The sequence below is a fragment of the Simochromis diagramma genome, unplaced genomic scaffold (genome assembly GCF_900408965.1).
Source record: "Simochromis diagramma unplaced genomic scaffold, fSimDia1.1 OVJJ01000079.1, whole genome shotgun sequence".
Classification (NCBI taxonomy): Eukaryota; Metazoa; Chordata; class Actinopteri; order Cichliformes; family Cichlidae; genus Simochromis; species Simochromis diagramma.
The window spans coordinates 1,287,940-1,305,012 of NW_024387075.1; the positions used below are offsets into that span (position 1 = coordinate 1,287,940).

The window sequence follows — 17,073 nt, forward strand, 5'->3', positions numbered from 1 at the left end:
CCCCCCCCCTTTCAAATACGCTTTGATGCCAGCTCAACTTTCGAAAAAAGTTCAACACTTCAAAAGTGAGGCAGCAATTAAAAAACCTGGATGTGGGAGGAGATGAGAGGAAAAAACAGAGAGCTGCTCAGTTGAATAATTTGACCTTACAGATGATCAAACGATGTTGCAAAACTTTGAAGCCGTGCTTATTGCGCTGCAGATAAACACATCAAAGTGGGGGGAAACCACTGGGCTCGAGCGCATGTGTCTGTGAAAGAGCTGGATGTGGTGGGCAGTTAAAAGATGATGAGCAAATGAACGTGAGAAATCGGAGACAAGGGAACAGGGAGGGGAGAAGCCGAGAGATTAGTCAGCAGCAGGCAGCGTCTCTGGAGCGAGGCGAACGAAACATGATAGTCTATGTCAGGACTGTGGCTTCACTCTGCGTGTGTGTGTGTGTGTGTGTGTGTGTGTGTGTGTGTGTGTGTGAGAGAGTGTGTGTGTGTGTGTGTGGGTGCGTGTGAGTGAGTGAGAAAGAGAGAGAGATACAGTGACAGCACAGATCTAACAGAGTGCTTTCCAGTTATGACACAGGCTGTCGAGCAACAGCTGTTCCTGAGCCCAACCTGCCATCAACAGAACGTCGGGACGTGAAATCAGCACTCAGTGTTTTACAATGAAGCTCAATTTTCGTGCAGCTACCAGAGGGCCTTTCTTACAACACATAAACACTATTATCAATGAATCAGCTTTCAAGATTACAGACAGTGAATCAGCAATTCACATTTTTTTCTTCTTCTGTAGAGTCACTTTGCATCAAATCCAATGGTAAAATACCCACCTTATCAACCTCAACTATAGCAAAAATGCCACTTCCTAACAACTCTTTAGTGTTTCTGGGGACACAATAACATCATGGAAGTGACAAGCTAACAGTAAATGGCTGAAAGAAAATGTGTATCTACAGTACTATATGACTCATGTGATTAAAACATACATTTGATAACCCTGCGCTTCTTTTAAGCGTCTCAGCGCAATCCTTCACATGCTTTGGTTTCTGTCACTTCTGTAGATGGTCCGTCACATTCATGTTTCCCCACAAACACTTTAATTTTGTTTTGTGATTTTTTCCCCTGTTTTTTTTTTAAAAAAATTTTTTTTTTATATTTGTTGGTGTTTTCCTAAGTTGCGGCCCGTGTGACCTCTCAGGGCCACCATATATTTGATTGCTTTGAGCAACAGGTGCAGGTAGAGCAGTGGTAGCTGCTGGCGGTGTGAAAGGCGTCACCTTGACCAATTTGAGTTAAATGGACTGAAACTTTATGGCTGTTTGTGGTTTCAGTGCCTTCTGGGACAACTTCAGTGCAATTACACAAGATGGCAATAAGATGGCTTGCTGGCCAGTTCATTGTACAAACAGCCCAAGTCAAAGCGGTGTGTTATTACTTAGCAGACAGAAATCTTTGTAGATGCTGCTAATCAAGCTTAGCACTCTGTGATATATATAGCCTATCCTGGCATATTCTCACTTATAAATGGGAAATCATTTGATTCTTAGACAGCCATCATTTTCAAATTATCAAAATAACCAGTAGTTGAAGCAACATCAGTTACATGCTGCATCTCTTTTACAGATGTTTTACTGCACTAGGGCTGTTCGATATAACGATATATATCGGATGACGATATAAAAACGTCTATCGTTTCATTTTACGCTATCATTTGTTTCGTGGTGTCGCAAAATAAACTGTTTACGGCAATATTTTTTCATCGTTTTGATGGTCACTGTAGTGGCTATATTAATTTCTTAAAGTTCTCTCTTTCTCTTATATTATATATAACCACACTACGGACGGACAAGCGCCTGTTTTTATGCATTGTGGTTAGCAACAACGACAGTAACACCATCGCGTGTCCGCTTGTTTATGTTCTACATAAACCTTTCACAATAAAGCTCAAGATCCTGTTGAGACTTTTCAAAATAAACTGAATCACGTGAAAGAGCAGATTATTTACGGATGAGAAGTAAAAAAAGAGCCGCCAGATGCTAAAAAATAAACCTTAGACTCAAACATTAGAACAGGCTTTTCCCCGCAGCACGCCGTGTAATACATACTCACAACTTATGTCTAAAATTATGTCTAAAATGTATAGTTTCATGCATCGGTTAAAACACGGGACAATAGATGTCTTATATCGGGATATGAGATTTTGGTCATATCGCACAGCCCTATACTGCACCATGCTTTAACTGTCAGCGTTCAGTATCTGAGCCCAGTTTGGAACAGACTCGGTCGGTGTAACCACTAAAAATGATGGATGTTAAACTTCCTGTTCAGATGAGCCTTTAATGTACTTTTAAACTCCAGCTGAACTAGTGCAGGAAGCTGTAACACATGAATCTGAGTTGCACTCAGAGGAAAGGCGGAGAATAAAAGGAAGGAGAGGCAAGAGAAAACGGAAAGAGCTTTGTCTTCATCCACCATGCACAACACAGTCTAGTGAGAGCCACGATCACTGGCAGGGATCCCAAGAAATGTTTATCTGTGCCTGTGTGTGTAATCAGATGACAGCAATTCTTTACACCAGCCGGAGAGGCACGATTGGTCTGGATCACCTAGCTAAACACTGAGTGCGTTTCCTGTCAAATCTTTACTTATGCCCAAAACTTGGATTGGTGTCTAAGAAGTACACTTTTTTCCCCCTGGAGGTTTGAGACTAGACCCTGACGTCTACAATGCTGCAGGTGTGTTTCTAGCTATGCGACGGGGAACTCACAGCAGTCCGATTCATCCGACCAGTCTCCGCAGTCATCATCTCCGTCACAGTGGTAGATGTCCAGGATACAGCGGCCATATGCGCACTGGAACTCCTCCACGCTGCAGGTGGCTGTCATCACATCTGAAGCTGCACAGACACGCAGACATGTTAAACAGATGCTGGAAAAGATGGTGCAGCAGTTGGCTGTCGGAGGCACTTTGAAGTTTTGATGCTACTTTGCTGAGTCTGTCAGAAACTATACATGAAATGAAGCAGAAGCTCAGCTCTACATTGAGACAGTGAACACATTTACATGGTCTGGAGTAAACTTGTTACTGTGAGATCTTGGTTTACATACAGCTTTACTGGTAAGCATATTTGCCCCTTTCTGAGGCCACAATTTTGACCTTACATGCTGCAGTGTACCATCACTCTGACCTGACTTGAGTTATCGTGGATGATGCCCTACAAATATAAGCTGGCCTGTCAATGTGTCTACAAAACAAAGCTTGTGCATACTCTCTCAGTAACTTACGGCAATTTTCCTCATCTGATCCATCTTTACAGTCCGTGTCTCCATCACAGTACCAGTGCTCAGCAATGCAACTCCCGTCCGTGCAGCGGAACTCCTTGTCTGAGCATTTACGCATGTCTGCCATGGAAAGAACACACAGGCTCATATACTATTACAAATACTGTCGGAATGAATAAAGGCCTTGCATGCTCGGGCTTAGGTGAGCCTCTTTGTGTGTGTACCCACCACACTGTTCATCACTGTTGTCCCCACAGTCGTTGTCACCATCACAGTGCCAGAGGCTGCGAATACAGTAGCCGTTTTGACAGTGAAACTCGTCCTCCTCACACTCCCTGGGAGCTATGCAGGCAGAAAAAAGTGACAGACTTCAGAACACCATATAACACAGACACAATGAAAAGACACTAAAGCTACCCTGAAATCTGGGCAACTCTAGTTCTTTGAGTCAAACTAAGAGCGAAAAGCTGTGCAGAAAAAAAAAAAAAAAGCCCTCCATAAACAGGCGGATCTTTCAGAACACTGCAGGTCTGTGACTGCGAAGCTTTCAGGCTGAATGTCTTGTTGCTAAATATGAAAATCTCTAATTTACACCCACTGCAACACAGTAAGCGATAAGGTTGTGTAAAGTGGTCTGTGTTACAGCTATAATAAATTTCCTTTTACAAAGCACATTTTCAACACCTCACAAAAGGCACAAAATAAAACCTTAAAAATAAAAAAAAACAAAATTGGCTCTAGCTGAATACATGATGGTTAAAGTGGATGTTAATAGAGACGAGCTTTCATGGAAGAAAAAAGTCAAATGTTTGATTTATTACTCAAACCGCATAAAAGCCTTAAAATGATCGTTGCATTTCAACCTAAAAAATACCAAGCTAACAAAAAGGCTACTTTCTTATTTGTTAGGAAACATTCAGAGAGGCTGTGAAGCTGCAACTGAAGAACTTTTTTTTTTTGCCTAAAAATCCAGGACTGGATGTGTTATGTCAAGCAGGAACCAGAAAAAGAAGCCAGCGTGAATGTGCCAAAAGCTGCCATTTCTCAACCAACTACTTGGGACGGGCTCCAAAAACGAGACGGCCCCCAAACACTCCCGTCCAACTTTACAGAACTACAACATGTTTACAGCCTGGTACTAAAAAATAGTTTTGATAATCTGGCTTGTTCTGTATTACAGAGCATCCAAGAAGTTTGTGTTTCAGTCAAGTTTTGGTATTTTATAGTCTGTTACTAATATAATTTAAAGTATGTTTGTCTGTGTGTTAGAACTGAACACTTTACTGATTTAACCCACTTTTATCTGACTTAGAGGCAGATTCTGAGGCATTATGGTTGTGGGCACACTGCTGTAAAGTTGCTTTAATGCGTAGCATATTCTTCTAGTCCAGCTCAAATTTTGGATTGATTTCTTTCACCAAGCTCTAGCAGCGTGCTTTATATCTTAATTACACATAGTGCTGGCTGTACATTAGGAAGTGTTTCATTATGCAGTTAACCTTTAGACTGGAGATAAAAGGAACATTAGTCATTCGTACAAACAGTTGACACAACAGAGAGACAAAGTCACTCCCTCTTGTGAGAGTTCAGCCCTGTGACAGTGTTTTACTTTCATACCCTTTCATTTATCGAAACAACTGGTTCGCCTTGCTTCTTTAATCACACTTCCAAAGCGCCGCCTTCTACCGTTACTGCTGCAGTCGATGGCAAAGCACGGCTGGAGCCGAGCAAACAGGTTCGTCAAAGAAAACCAGTGATGTCTGGCCCCTGGCAGTAGGCAATCTATAATTTATCACTGCTGTGTGTGAGTGTTAGACAGCTACGACAAAGCAAGAGAGATAAGAAGAGACAAAAACAGAAGGACGCCCACAGAAGAGACGACCCGACAAAAAGGAAAAGGGTAACGCTCGTCTTTTTTCCACTGAAAGCTTTCATCTTTTCTCAAGAGTATTACAGCACCACACAAATACACCTGAGAACCACACTTCACTTCTCAGATGAGTGACATGACATAAGAACCCAGAGCCATTGCACGTATATATGATCTGGGTCCAAATTAATGTTTAACAAAGATCCAAAAAGGAAGCATCTTTCTAGAATGTTTTCCATATAAAAACATGACATATTTAGAAAGTTCTGACAGGGATCCTCTACATTTGGGAATTATTACACTCATCATTGGAACTTGCTTTACACTACAAAATCATCCACTTTCTAAAATTAGTTGTTTTAGCTCCATTTTCCCTCCCTTTAAGCCAATTCTCTTCTGATTGGCTGCCCTTCGCAAACAGAAGATTCGCATAACAGGTGGGTGGAGCTTTTATGCTCAAAGCTTAGGGCTGTGTGCCTTAAATGACCATCTACTCTCAGTGACATCATACAGAGCCAAGTGTATTAAAATAAATATCTAAGACTAAACATTCATGAGCATGCTATTCATTCAACTGCTAAATTTCCGCTGACCTCGCCCCCACCAGTCTCTTCTCAGCCAGTTCGCCCCCCCTTTAAAAAAAAAAAAAAAAAAAAAGTCTTTTGGTGGGTTCCAATGAAAATTAAATTTTACCTGGACAATTGACAATCAAACTCGTTCCATTATTCAGGTTGCAAGAAAATAATTGATTTGCCCCCTATTCTCTGCCTCTCCCATTCTCTAGCTCCCTTCCCATAAGCGAAGTAAACAGAGTAAGGTCAGAGGTCAACAAGCCCTCAAGAAACTCATCATTCACACAGCAGCCAAAAGTCAAAGGGCAAAGAGCACTGGGAGTCGATACCACGCTCTCTACATGTGCGTATGAGCTGAGACAGGTGTCGAAATATTTATTTGCCAGATTAAAATATCTTTTGAACGTCAAGATTTCAAACAACCCCTTTTTTAACACACACACACACACACACACACACACACGCACGCACGCACGCACGCACACACTGCTCTGCACCGAGGCGCACCTCACTCTCCATGTTTGTCTGAAATCTTGACAGCTACTTCGGTTCCAGCCAAGCGTGGAGGATTGTCTCCCCAGGCCTAAATAATGCAATGAAACCACCTCATCTTAGGGAGAAACCTATACTGGCCAGCACATATTGGGAACGGAGAGCCAAACCAGGTAGGGGGAAAGAAATGGAGAAAGAAAGAAGCATGAAATAATAAGTATGGGAAACAGAGGAGGGAGGAAAATTTACTGGGCATGAAGATGAAAAATTCATAGCACCCTCATTGCAGACAGACACCCCCCACCCCCATCAGTAAGTGATTCAGTGTCTGGCTGCTCATGCTATATGTGGGTCAGCACAGGAGGAGGAGAAATCACCAGGTGACAGAAAAATCATTCGCAAGCTATCCTCTACCTGCTGCACCTATAAACTACTTGAATTTTGAGAAAACAGTGAAAGTGGCGTCTGTGCATAGGCCATTAAACAGATTCTACTGTATTTAAATACAGCAAAATGGTCCCTGTAATCCTATGCACATGTCCAACATTTAATTGGCTAGAGTGACCAAATGCTTCACAAGACTCAGTGCTACAATCAACAGATTAGCTCTACAGATTTAATGCTAGTGGTTTGGTGGGGAGTTACATATTCATTTTATTGGCTTCAAAAGCATAAGAAGGTGGTTCCAGTTTATTTTTTAATCAACATGAAAAGAAAACACACCAAACTGAGCAAAAATATTCATACACTTTTGCTTGCCAAAATAAGAACCTCATTTACTATCACCGTGACCCTATGCGTCATGTTATCAAGCTATCCAGCCAACACAAGCATTAGTCATATATCACTTTTTCTTACAAAAACAGGCCTCGCTTGCATTAAAATAAAAACAAAATGGGAAGGCCAGATTTCTACCATACAGAATTTATAATAGCAGTTCCCAATCAAGATATGAGGTCATGGTCATCTTTGATATCCAATATATATGGAACTACAATACTGTTAAAACCTTTGATGTGTATAAACTAAAGACGCACAGTTTCAAGCTACTGCTACCAAGACCAGGAGCTACCAATAGGACTGTCACTCTGGTCTATAGTTACCAACCTGCTGAGTCAGAAGCTTACTAAGCCAGCCAAAAGCAAAAACGTTCCTTCTTTTGATTAATAGCTACCTTCCATCAAAAGCCTACCCAACCCAGCTACCACTCCTCTGCAGAGCCAGAATCACAATACAGATTTTGTGATCTACTCTTAATTCCACATTAGCCAAAATATGCTGAAAGACGAGTTGTTCCCGATCTGATGTACAGAATTATCAAGTGGAGTTACTTTTGCCCTTATTTTGTTTTTTCTACTTTTCTAGTTCTACCACAATGGTGAATGATCATAAAGTTTCAAATAATGAGCCCAGCATAAATGTGAGTTCAAATACTTGCAACTCTGGCAGGAAGTATCTGTCCGGGCCCCACCCACCTAACGTTCTGTTTTTGAGGGGCAGCCAATCAGAAGAAAAGCTGAAATTGATCACCCCTAGGTGATCAATTTTAAAAGAAGAGTTCTTTAAATGGCTTGTTCAGAACTGGTTTAGAGGCGACATAATAACAAAATATACAACAACCAGGATTATTATGAACTGTGAATCAATCAAAGTTACTGTAGCTGAGTCCAAGAAAGAAGGTTTATGGTTGCAAAGAAGCATAAGAGGTCTATGTCAAGTTCTCGGTATTGTCACCTTAATACCACTTTTATTGTGGCCAAAGTAAAAAATAAAGCCACGCAATACAATCGCCAATAATTGATATGAACTGTATAATTTAAGCAACATGTTGTTGGTTGAAGATCCTTCACAGATCTAGAAGTGAGTTACTTGAAGGACACTGCCTAACTGCCATGTGTCGACTCCATCAAGGACATGTCACTGCTTGTAACTATTCCAGTCCTCCGCACAGAGTGTTAAAGTTGATCGAACTGAATCGCCGAACTTGCTTCTGATGCTGTGATAGAATGTCCAGCCTGCAGCATGCATCCACCCCGATCAGGTTGCACACACAGAGCCTTCTGAGTTGTCATGGGTAAATATAGAGACTAAATGTGGATTCAGAATCTGACCACTGGCCACACCTCAAATAAAGAAGAAAAAAAAAACCACACAGACAAGCAGTTGTACTCCTCTACTTCTGATGACCTCTTTTAAAGATCACAACTCCTATTCTTAACCTCAAATGAATCTAAAACTGACCTTCGTTAAAAGGGCAAGCACATTGTTGAGTTAGTAAAATAGGATGGTTTCCTTATCATGTTTATCTGACAATTTTCTGAAGGCTGCATTAACCCATTTAAAAAAAAAAAAAAGACGGAAGTGAGAACAGAGAAATTACCCTCCTCTCTCAAGAATGTCCTCAAAATCAAGCAAAATGTCTCACATAGCAACACAGAGACCACAGATACCCTCACTGTAGCGGTCAAAGCTTCAGGTTTTTCCTTTTAGTTTAAGTGTTGTCACGATTCTGCCTGGTAGGAAGCTGAGGATACTTATAAAGGATACTTATAGAGTCAATAAAGTCAAAGGTCAAACAAAGTCTTGTGCTGTGACCGTGGGAGAGCTGACCTTTTGCCACAATGTTTTCGTGTGCACGTGCGATTGCCCGTGTGTTTGTGAGTGCAACAGACAGGCAACGCTTTTAGACTCTAAACAAACACCTCATTGCACATGGCTGCCTCAAACATCTGTTCACTTTAATAAGTCATCCCCTTGAGTAAAACGGAGCAGGTCGAGTGTATGTCTTTGCTACTGTTTGTGTTTTCAAGAAAGACAAAGTGTACTTACGGCAGTCTTGTTCGTCTGAGTCATCCTCGCAGTCGTTGTCTCCATCACACACCCAAGAGCGACGGATACATTTGCCATTGTCACAGTGGAAGTCCAGCGGTGAGCAGGTGGGGAGCACTGCAAGTAAACGAGAGCAGACAACAAGGCTGTCAGCAGAGAAAACAAACAAACACACTGAGCAGCTGAGAGAAGAGGACCACAAAAGAAAAAAACTCAAACAACATGGATGGGACGTGCTAATGTCTTTATGAGGATATTATAAGCAGTGTTGCTGACCAATAAATTTTGACAGTTTGCGTCAACGTCCTCTTTTTCTGACAACTACAAGACAATAACTAAATAAAAACTAATGCATGAGGACAAAAACTACGATGAAATGTATTCACACTTTTGTCAACGAATAAAAACGAGATGAAAATATTCTGAAGTAATCTTGAGCGGTACGGTTAGACACGGACATTTGATCTGCCCCTGGGAAACTAGCTCCCATGCTCCACGTTTCTCATGAAAACGCTAAATGTCAGCACTCGTGAGGAAGAGAAGAGCAGACACATGGACATATTATACATTTGTTGTCAACAAATGACGCTTTGTAAACTGTGTGGAGCAACTATCACAGCTAAATACATTTTTTTTTTACTCCATAAAACTAAAAGAACTTAGATTATGACGAAAATCAAATGACATTTCATTCAAAAGACTGCGACTAAATTTAAATAAAAATTGTCAAAATGAAAACTAATATTAAGTACTTTCAAAATACCTACTAAACTATAGGCCAGATACTGTTGAGGCTTCAAGTGTGCTAGCATAGACAGCTACAGCATTTAGCTGCATCTAATCTGGACCTCTTCATGTTTGTGCTGTTAGTATCAACTGCAGCATTTTAATGGAACTATCTGACAAATAACATAGTCTGCTATGTGGTAAAAACAATTTTAGTAGTTTATACTTTGATTTTGGTATTTGATTATAATGCGATTCGTGTGTATGCCATATTCCTGTTTGCTAACTATACTCGCTAGTTAGCTGCTAATTTCTGGCTCCAAGACACCAATATGGCAGCAGGCTGAACACTAATCCTGAGGCTTCAAAATGCAGAGTCTAGAAGCAACGATCATTTTTTATTTGCAGTTTAAAAAGTTTTACCTCTGTCTGTTCCATTTGGGCTTGTGTAATTATCTAGATGTTTGAGGGAGCTTGATAAGAGCATGTTTTCATGCTGCAATCCTAATGATTGACGAGTAGTAACACATTTGTGCTCTCACTGTGCGACACAGGCCCACAGTTTTGGAGACGCGCACAAAGATATAGCCTCCATTCTTCCACCCTGGTCATATTTCATCTGGGTCAGCCCCGAATAGCAAAGTGTGTATGCAGCTTCAGATGAAAAAAAACAAACATACAAATATGCTAACTTAGACAGTGTAATGCTGCAGCAGGCATTTTTAAACAATTTTCAACATTATTTTGACCATGTCACAGATGGGACAAGTACTCATCACAACTAAAAATAATTATTAATCATAACCTAACATAACACAGTCATCACTCTTGCGAGGCTACTAGGTGCCCTAAAGGTCAGTTTGCCAAACAGCTGAAATAAAAAATCTTCACTCTGTATCTGGTCTAAGTTCATTGCGTGAGGCAGGCCTGGATCCAGGCATCCTCTTCTTCCCCACCTTTTTTCCCCTAACAGAGGTACTGAGCTCAGCTCAGCGCATTCCTCCTTAACTTCATATCCGCTCTACAGAGTGCAGCTACTTGCTATCTAAGCACCACCCGAATGACTGGCCCTTTGTCATCTGCAGACAGAGCTAATTTAATTACAGGCCAGAGAGGGATGGAAGTAGGAGGGAGAGAAGGCGAAGGGAAAAGAGGGAGCAGCGGCTCCTTACTATGGACTCTCACCCGACTGTCAATAGCAAATATGAAATATTGACCAAGCAATGCAGACTTTATGAAAAATGTATGACGTCACGCAGCGAGTTAACCAGCCAGGCAGACAGGCAGACAAGCCAGGACTCGGGGAGTGAATTAAGCAAGTGTGCATCTGTGTGTGTGCTGGGGTGTGCCTTTGGTCTCCAGGGGGAAGTAAAACCCCACTGACCCATATACCCCAACATGGATACTACATTATTCAGAGATAGAATCATAAGCAAAGAGAACCTGTCTCCCTCTTGGTCTACACCTCACATTCTCTTCACATTCTGAAGATCTCCGTCTACATCACACAGTCACCCCCCCCCATTCAGACAGCCACTGGATTCAGTTCAATATAAGATGTAAAATCACCTTACAGAGACATCACATTAATTTGGTATGTGTCACTTTATCGCAGGAAGACATTTTAAGCAACTTTACATTTTTGTCAGCTAGCAACATATTTTATAGAATCTGTGAGCCCCTTTCATAAAGGCAGTCCTTTCAGGTAATCTGACAGCATCTTAACATATCAGCTTCATGTCTGAATGCTCACACCGGCTACTTTTTCTGTAAAAGTTGAGATTGCAATCTTACTGAGGTGGATCCAGTTTTTTGCCGTCGCTTATCATGGTACGAATGTCAAATCATGCCGCTCGCACGAGAATGCAACTGCCTATAATAATAATAATAATAATAATGGATTGGATTTATATAGCGCTTTTCAAGGCACCCAAAGCGCTTTACAATGCCACTATTCTCGCCCTCTCGCTAGCCATCTTTCGTCCACTGTAAGAAACCTCGGAGTGTTCCTGGATGGCTCTTTTAAACTCGAGAAACAGGTGTCCACTGTGGTAAAAAACAGCTTTTACCAGTTGCGTCAGATTTCCAAAGCAAAGCCGTTCCTTCCTTTAAAGGACCTTGAAAAGCTTATCCACGCATTTATTACATCCAGATTGGACTACTGTAATTCCCTCTACTCGGACCTCCAACACTCCTCTCTTTGCCGGCTCCAGTTAATTCAAAATGCAGCTGCGCGTCTTTTAACAGGTACAAGAATTCATGAACACATAACTCCAATTTTAGCCAAATTACATTGGCTCCCTGTTAAATATCGTATAGATTTTAAAATTCTTTTGTTCACTTTTAATATTTTGAATAATTTAGCGCCCAGTTATCTTTCTGATTTACTCCATTCATACAATCCCAACAGAGCACTTAGATCGTCCAACCACAGGCTCCTATCACAACCTAGGACTCGAATGAAGTCGAGAGGCGACCGGGCCTTTGCATCCGTGGCACCCAGACTCTGGAATAACCTCCCCGTTCATATTCGCACTGCCGAGTCTATCCAGTCTTTTAAATTACGTCTTAAAACTTATTTTTTTACTTTGGCTTTTGATTCTGTCTAGTTGGCTGTTTTTAGCTTGTTGCGTTGTGACCTATTGTTTGTTGTCCTCTTTTATTGTTTGTTTTAACTGTCTCATGTTTTTATTGACTGTGAAGCACTATGGTCAACACTGTTGTTTTAATATGTGCTATATAAATAAATTTTGATTGATTGATTGATTGATTGACTATTCATTCACTCTCACATTCACACACTGGTGGAGGCAAGCTACAGTTGTAGCCACAGCTGCCCTGGGGCAGACTGACAGAAGCGAGGCTGCCACATCGCGCCATCGGCCCCTCTGGCCAACACCAGCAGGCGGTAGGGTAAAGTGTCTTGCCCAAGGACACAACGACCAGGACAGAGAGCCTGGGGATCGAACCGGCGACCTTCCGGTTACAGATACGCCCCTATGGATCTAAACCAAATGTGTTGCTCTAGACACTAAAACACACAACAGTTTTTGAGAATACTCTAAACAAGAATAATTTGAGGAAAAAAAACAAAAAACACTAGTCCATAAAGATCACAGAGCACCAAAGACACTCGCCTTTAAAGGCCAGAGACACGTTTTCTGACTTTTCCAACAAAAACCACAAAACTCCTTTCATGTATGTTGAAATCTAAAATCTCACGTCTTATAAGACTGACATGTCTTTAAAAGACTTTAAGTACAAGTCTTTACTGTGATGAAGACAGAGTCTGTGACATGTCAGAATAATAATGTTCACTAGTAATGACTATAATCTACATTTTGACAAAGTGTTCGCAGGGGCTGAAGTTAGCTTGTCGCTTGCATCTGTGTGTAGAAGTCATCATTTTGAGTTTATTACATATCTGTAAAATCAGAAAACAGGAGAAATCATCCACAAACATTTCCTAACAAAGAAAGCTTTGTAAATCTACAAAGGCATTACAACAGTGTTTACTTTATTATAATAAATTATTCCTGAAATGGAGACATGATCCGTCACGATCTAAGAGCCACATTTTATGAACCACAGTAAAATAGTTTATCTGTTTCATGTGCAACATCTCTTACAACATTACTGAAATACAGCCAATGAATTATGAAAACTACAGTACAGCCAAAAGAGTCTTGTTTAAATGTATTCAGTCACCCTTAATTTCTTTATACTTTCACAGGAAATTGGGAAATAAATGCAATAATTAGCAATTAAAACATGCAAACATACATGCAAATATAGTCTATAAGGCAACACTAGACTTAATACAATTCCAATTTTATCTTTATTAGTTCTCCAGGCTTCTTGAACGACATCTGAAGCTCTTCTTTGGATTTTTGATGCCTTTAGTTCTGTTCTCTGTCAAAATGATCCCACACCGCTTTAATAATGTTGAATCCACGTTTTGTGGACTGATAAGTTTCCATTGTGTGGTTGTTTTTTTTTTTAATTCAGGTATGCTTTTACTGCATTGGCAGTGTGTTTAAGCTTTGGACCAAAGCCATTGCCAGTTGGATGCTTTCCAGTTGGTATTGCAGGGCGGTTCAAAATCTGATCTGATTTAGTAATCAAGTCACTTTTGATAAGATCCCCTACACCATTGCCTGAAATGCAGCCCCAAACCACGATACAGTCTCCACCTGAAATTTAAAACTGCCAATTCTTGTATGTTCTACCAGTTCAGTTTCGCTGCACACCATGGCAAAGTATGTTAAATTTTGGGCTAACAACAATTTGGGAATTACTTTGTTGGTGCAAAAATATTACTTTACGCCTGTCAAATTGTGTATTTTTCATAGATTGAGCTAAAAGAAATGGTTTAAATTGAAAGATTTTACAGCAGGGTATTAGTAACAAAGTGGCTGAAAATGCAATTTAAATATGGTTCTTTAATAAGTTGTCTGTTATGTGAGACACAAGTCTGGTTTATCCTTTGAATTAGGAACCTCACCGATTCCTCTGGAAATGGTCTGTTACAAGAACTGAACTGAAATTGAGAGAAAAAGCAGCAAATGTCCAAACAAATATTGAAAGACCTTCAGAATGCAAGCAACACTGTAAAACTAAATAATAATATAATAGTATACAACTTTAAAGCTTAGTAAGCTTTTATTTGTTGTATTTGAGTGTTTCTTGATAGTTAGGGTTAGGAGTTGAAACCACTAGTGAAAGTAAACAGGAAATGACATTTTGTGAAGACTTCTATGGTGTGGCTGAAGGGAGTGATGGCTAAATCAAGTACAAAATTTAAAAAACAGGTCAAGTAGTGCAGTTTAGAATAAATTTTACAAGATTCACTCTTAAAAGAAAATCTCAGCTTAGATAAAATAAGAGTTTAATTCATAATGTCCCAAACAAGCAGAAACTCAGCATTGGCACAAATGTATTTAAACTTGTGATATCCTGAGGGCCTATCAGAAGACTGATGACAGCTGTGAAAACCTCTTATTTTGTTAACTAAAGTGATCGAGCTGCATTCCTGTACATTTCCTGGTCAGGCGTCAGCAGATTTATGGCCTCGAACAACAAAAGGAGGAAAAATGCTGCGTCGGAAACGTTTCAATAAATAATTCAGCTTATCTGAAGACTTGGAGATTGTGGTGTTAACGCGCACGCAAAAAAGCACACATGCAGACATAAGCAAACCATCACTGCACTGGCTAAATAAACATATTCTGCTTAAGTGCGGGATTGTTTAAGCACATGAATTGGGAGATATACAAAATGCATGCAAATAAAGAGTCCAGGACGAGTCAGCGAGAGATACAGAGAGAGGGAGAGTATGTAGGTGTGGCCTGCTCCAGGTATCAGGTGGATCAACAGGGAGCTTGCTAGGTAAGTTGATGAGGTCTCCTGGAGCCTTGATCTCTCTTATCACATGGATTCTGCTCTGCTCGGCGCTGCTCTTCTCTCGACCGCTGCATTCCTCAGAGGCTGACACTCACACATGCGCGCGCACAGACACACACACACTTCAACACTCACAAGACCCTCCATCCGCTGTGTCATCTTGTGCATTCCAGTTATCACTTTATGATGAACTCAACTAATATGAACTCCACCTGCTACACTCCTACATTTCCCAGGATTGTGCGAATATTATTAATAGCTGCAATGATGTACATGCTTCCCTCAGCCCCACAATAAAGTAAGACAGCTCAGAGAATGATGTCTTAGCGAAACCCTGGTTAAAGATGGCATCTGACTTCAAAACGGGTGCACAGCTCATTGTGATCATGAGCGGCCTCATGAGCATCTTCACATTTGCAGTTGGATAACAGTTGCAGCTGATATCCATTTACCCCCACCACCACCACCACCACAAACTTTTTTTTTTCCTTTTGAAATTTATATAGTTGTTTGACCAGTTCATTCACCTCCCATAGTTACACTTTGAAGTGTTCCAATAGTACAAAATTTTTTGTCTCAGTCATGCTTCAAAGCCTTTCAAAAATATTGCTCCTGAACATTTTCCATTTATTCTTCTGTGTGATGCTGTCCTCACACGTGTAATAGAACACACACACACCCTGACCTTCACCAATGAGCTTTTCTCATCCGAGTTAAAGAATTCCCACTTGCATACTATGTGTTATTCCCATACAAACAAAGATACACACACCTGCAAGTCTCATCATAAACACCAGCCTCATTCCTTTACCGAATTATTCTCTGGTGCACACGCACACATACATACACGCAGTGAAGAAACAAGAGTGTAAGTGTAAAAGTTGACCTCTTTAGCTACACTGAGAGTTTACCTGCATTAAATATTACAGTACAAAGTTAAGTCAATTCTTAAAGCCTTGTTTTTCCATGAATATGTGCAGTATTATTTTAGTCTCCGTATTCTGTAACCATGTAGCCAAACAGATATTGCTTGATTACGCTGCTTCAACTTTTAACAAACAAATGTGTGTGAATGCATGCAGTCATTTCCTTATGTCAAACCTAGAGCCAAAAGACTAAAAAAAGTAAACATGGGTCTCCACTGTGAGTAAATGTTTCCTGTTGAGAAAATAGTAACATGGAGATGGAATGACCTGTTTTGAGATGAAAGAGAGGGGAAAAAATACAGACATAATCAAAGGTGAACTATACTTGTTAGTAGGGCTGCCACGATTAGTCGACTATCAAAATCGTCGACGACTGATTTAATAGTCGACACGTCGTTTGAAGCTTCAGATCACAAAAGACGCAGGAGTAAGTAGTAGGATTTAAGAGTGTAATAATGGACTGAAACAGAAGGTGGCAGCACTGCATGTACAAGGATGCCAGCTGCGTTAAACCCCGAAGAAGAAGAAGTAGCTCTGTCCCAGAATTCATAGCGCATGTCACTACCCGATCCGTACCGGAAACCCGATCGGTACCCCGCATGCGCGAAAGGTTTCTACTTCCGGTCGTAGCGTTTTACGATAGTTATGGGTCAGAGTATCTGTTAAGATGTTAAGAATAACAAGTATATCTTAAAATGTTTGCAATAATGAAGCATTTCAGTACAATGTAGACAAAAACGAAAAATAAAAAGAAAGTTACGGATCAGGACTCTCCGATCCTTACTGCGCATGTGTAAAGTCTGACCGTACAAATCGGGTCTACCCGATCCGTACCGCGCATGTGCAGATGTTTTCTTCTTCTTCTGTTTGTTTAATGGCAGTTTACTCCCCAGTGTACGAGGATACCGCCACCTGCTGACCGAGCGAATAAACCCTATTATAAACTGAATTATCGTCATTACAAACGTGTGTTAAATCTGA

The 17,073-nt window shown here is 40.7% G+C and overlaps 1 protein-coding gene across 3 annotated transcripts in view; it reads right to left on the reverse strand.

Annotated features, from left to right (window-relative positions):
* The window catches only part of lrp4 (low density lipoprotein receptor-related protein 4), a 111,774-nt gene that overhangs the window by 31,953 nt on the left and 62,748 nt on the right, over positions 1–17,073 (reverse strand). For all 3 annotated transcript variants that reach the window (XM_040045572.1, XM_040045573.1, XM_040045574.1), the window contains exons 3-6: positions 9,038–9,154; positions 3,503–3,616; positions 3,278–3,394; positions 2,761–2,889 (exon numbers count right to left, since the gene is read on the reverse strand). In XM_040045572.1, coding sequence (XP_039901506.1) covers positions 2,761–2,889; positions 3,278–3,394; positions 3,503–3,616; positions 9,038–9,154 — 477 coding nt within the window. The remainder of the gene's footprint in view (positions 1–2,760; positions 2,890–3,277; positions 3,395–3,502; positions 3,617–9,037; positions 9,155–17,073) is intronic.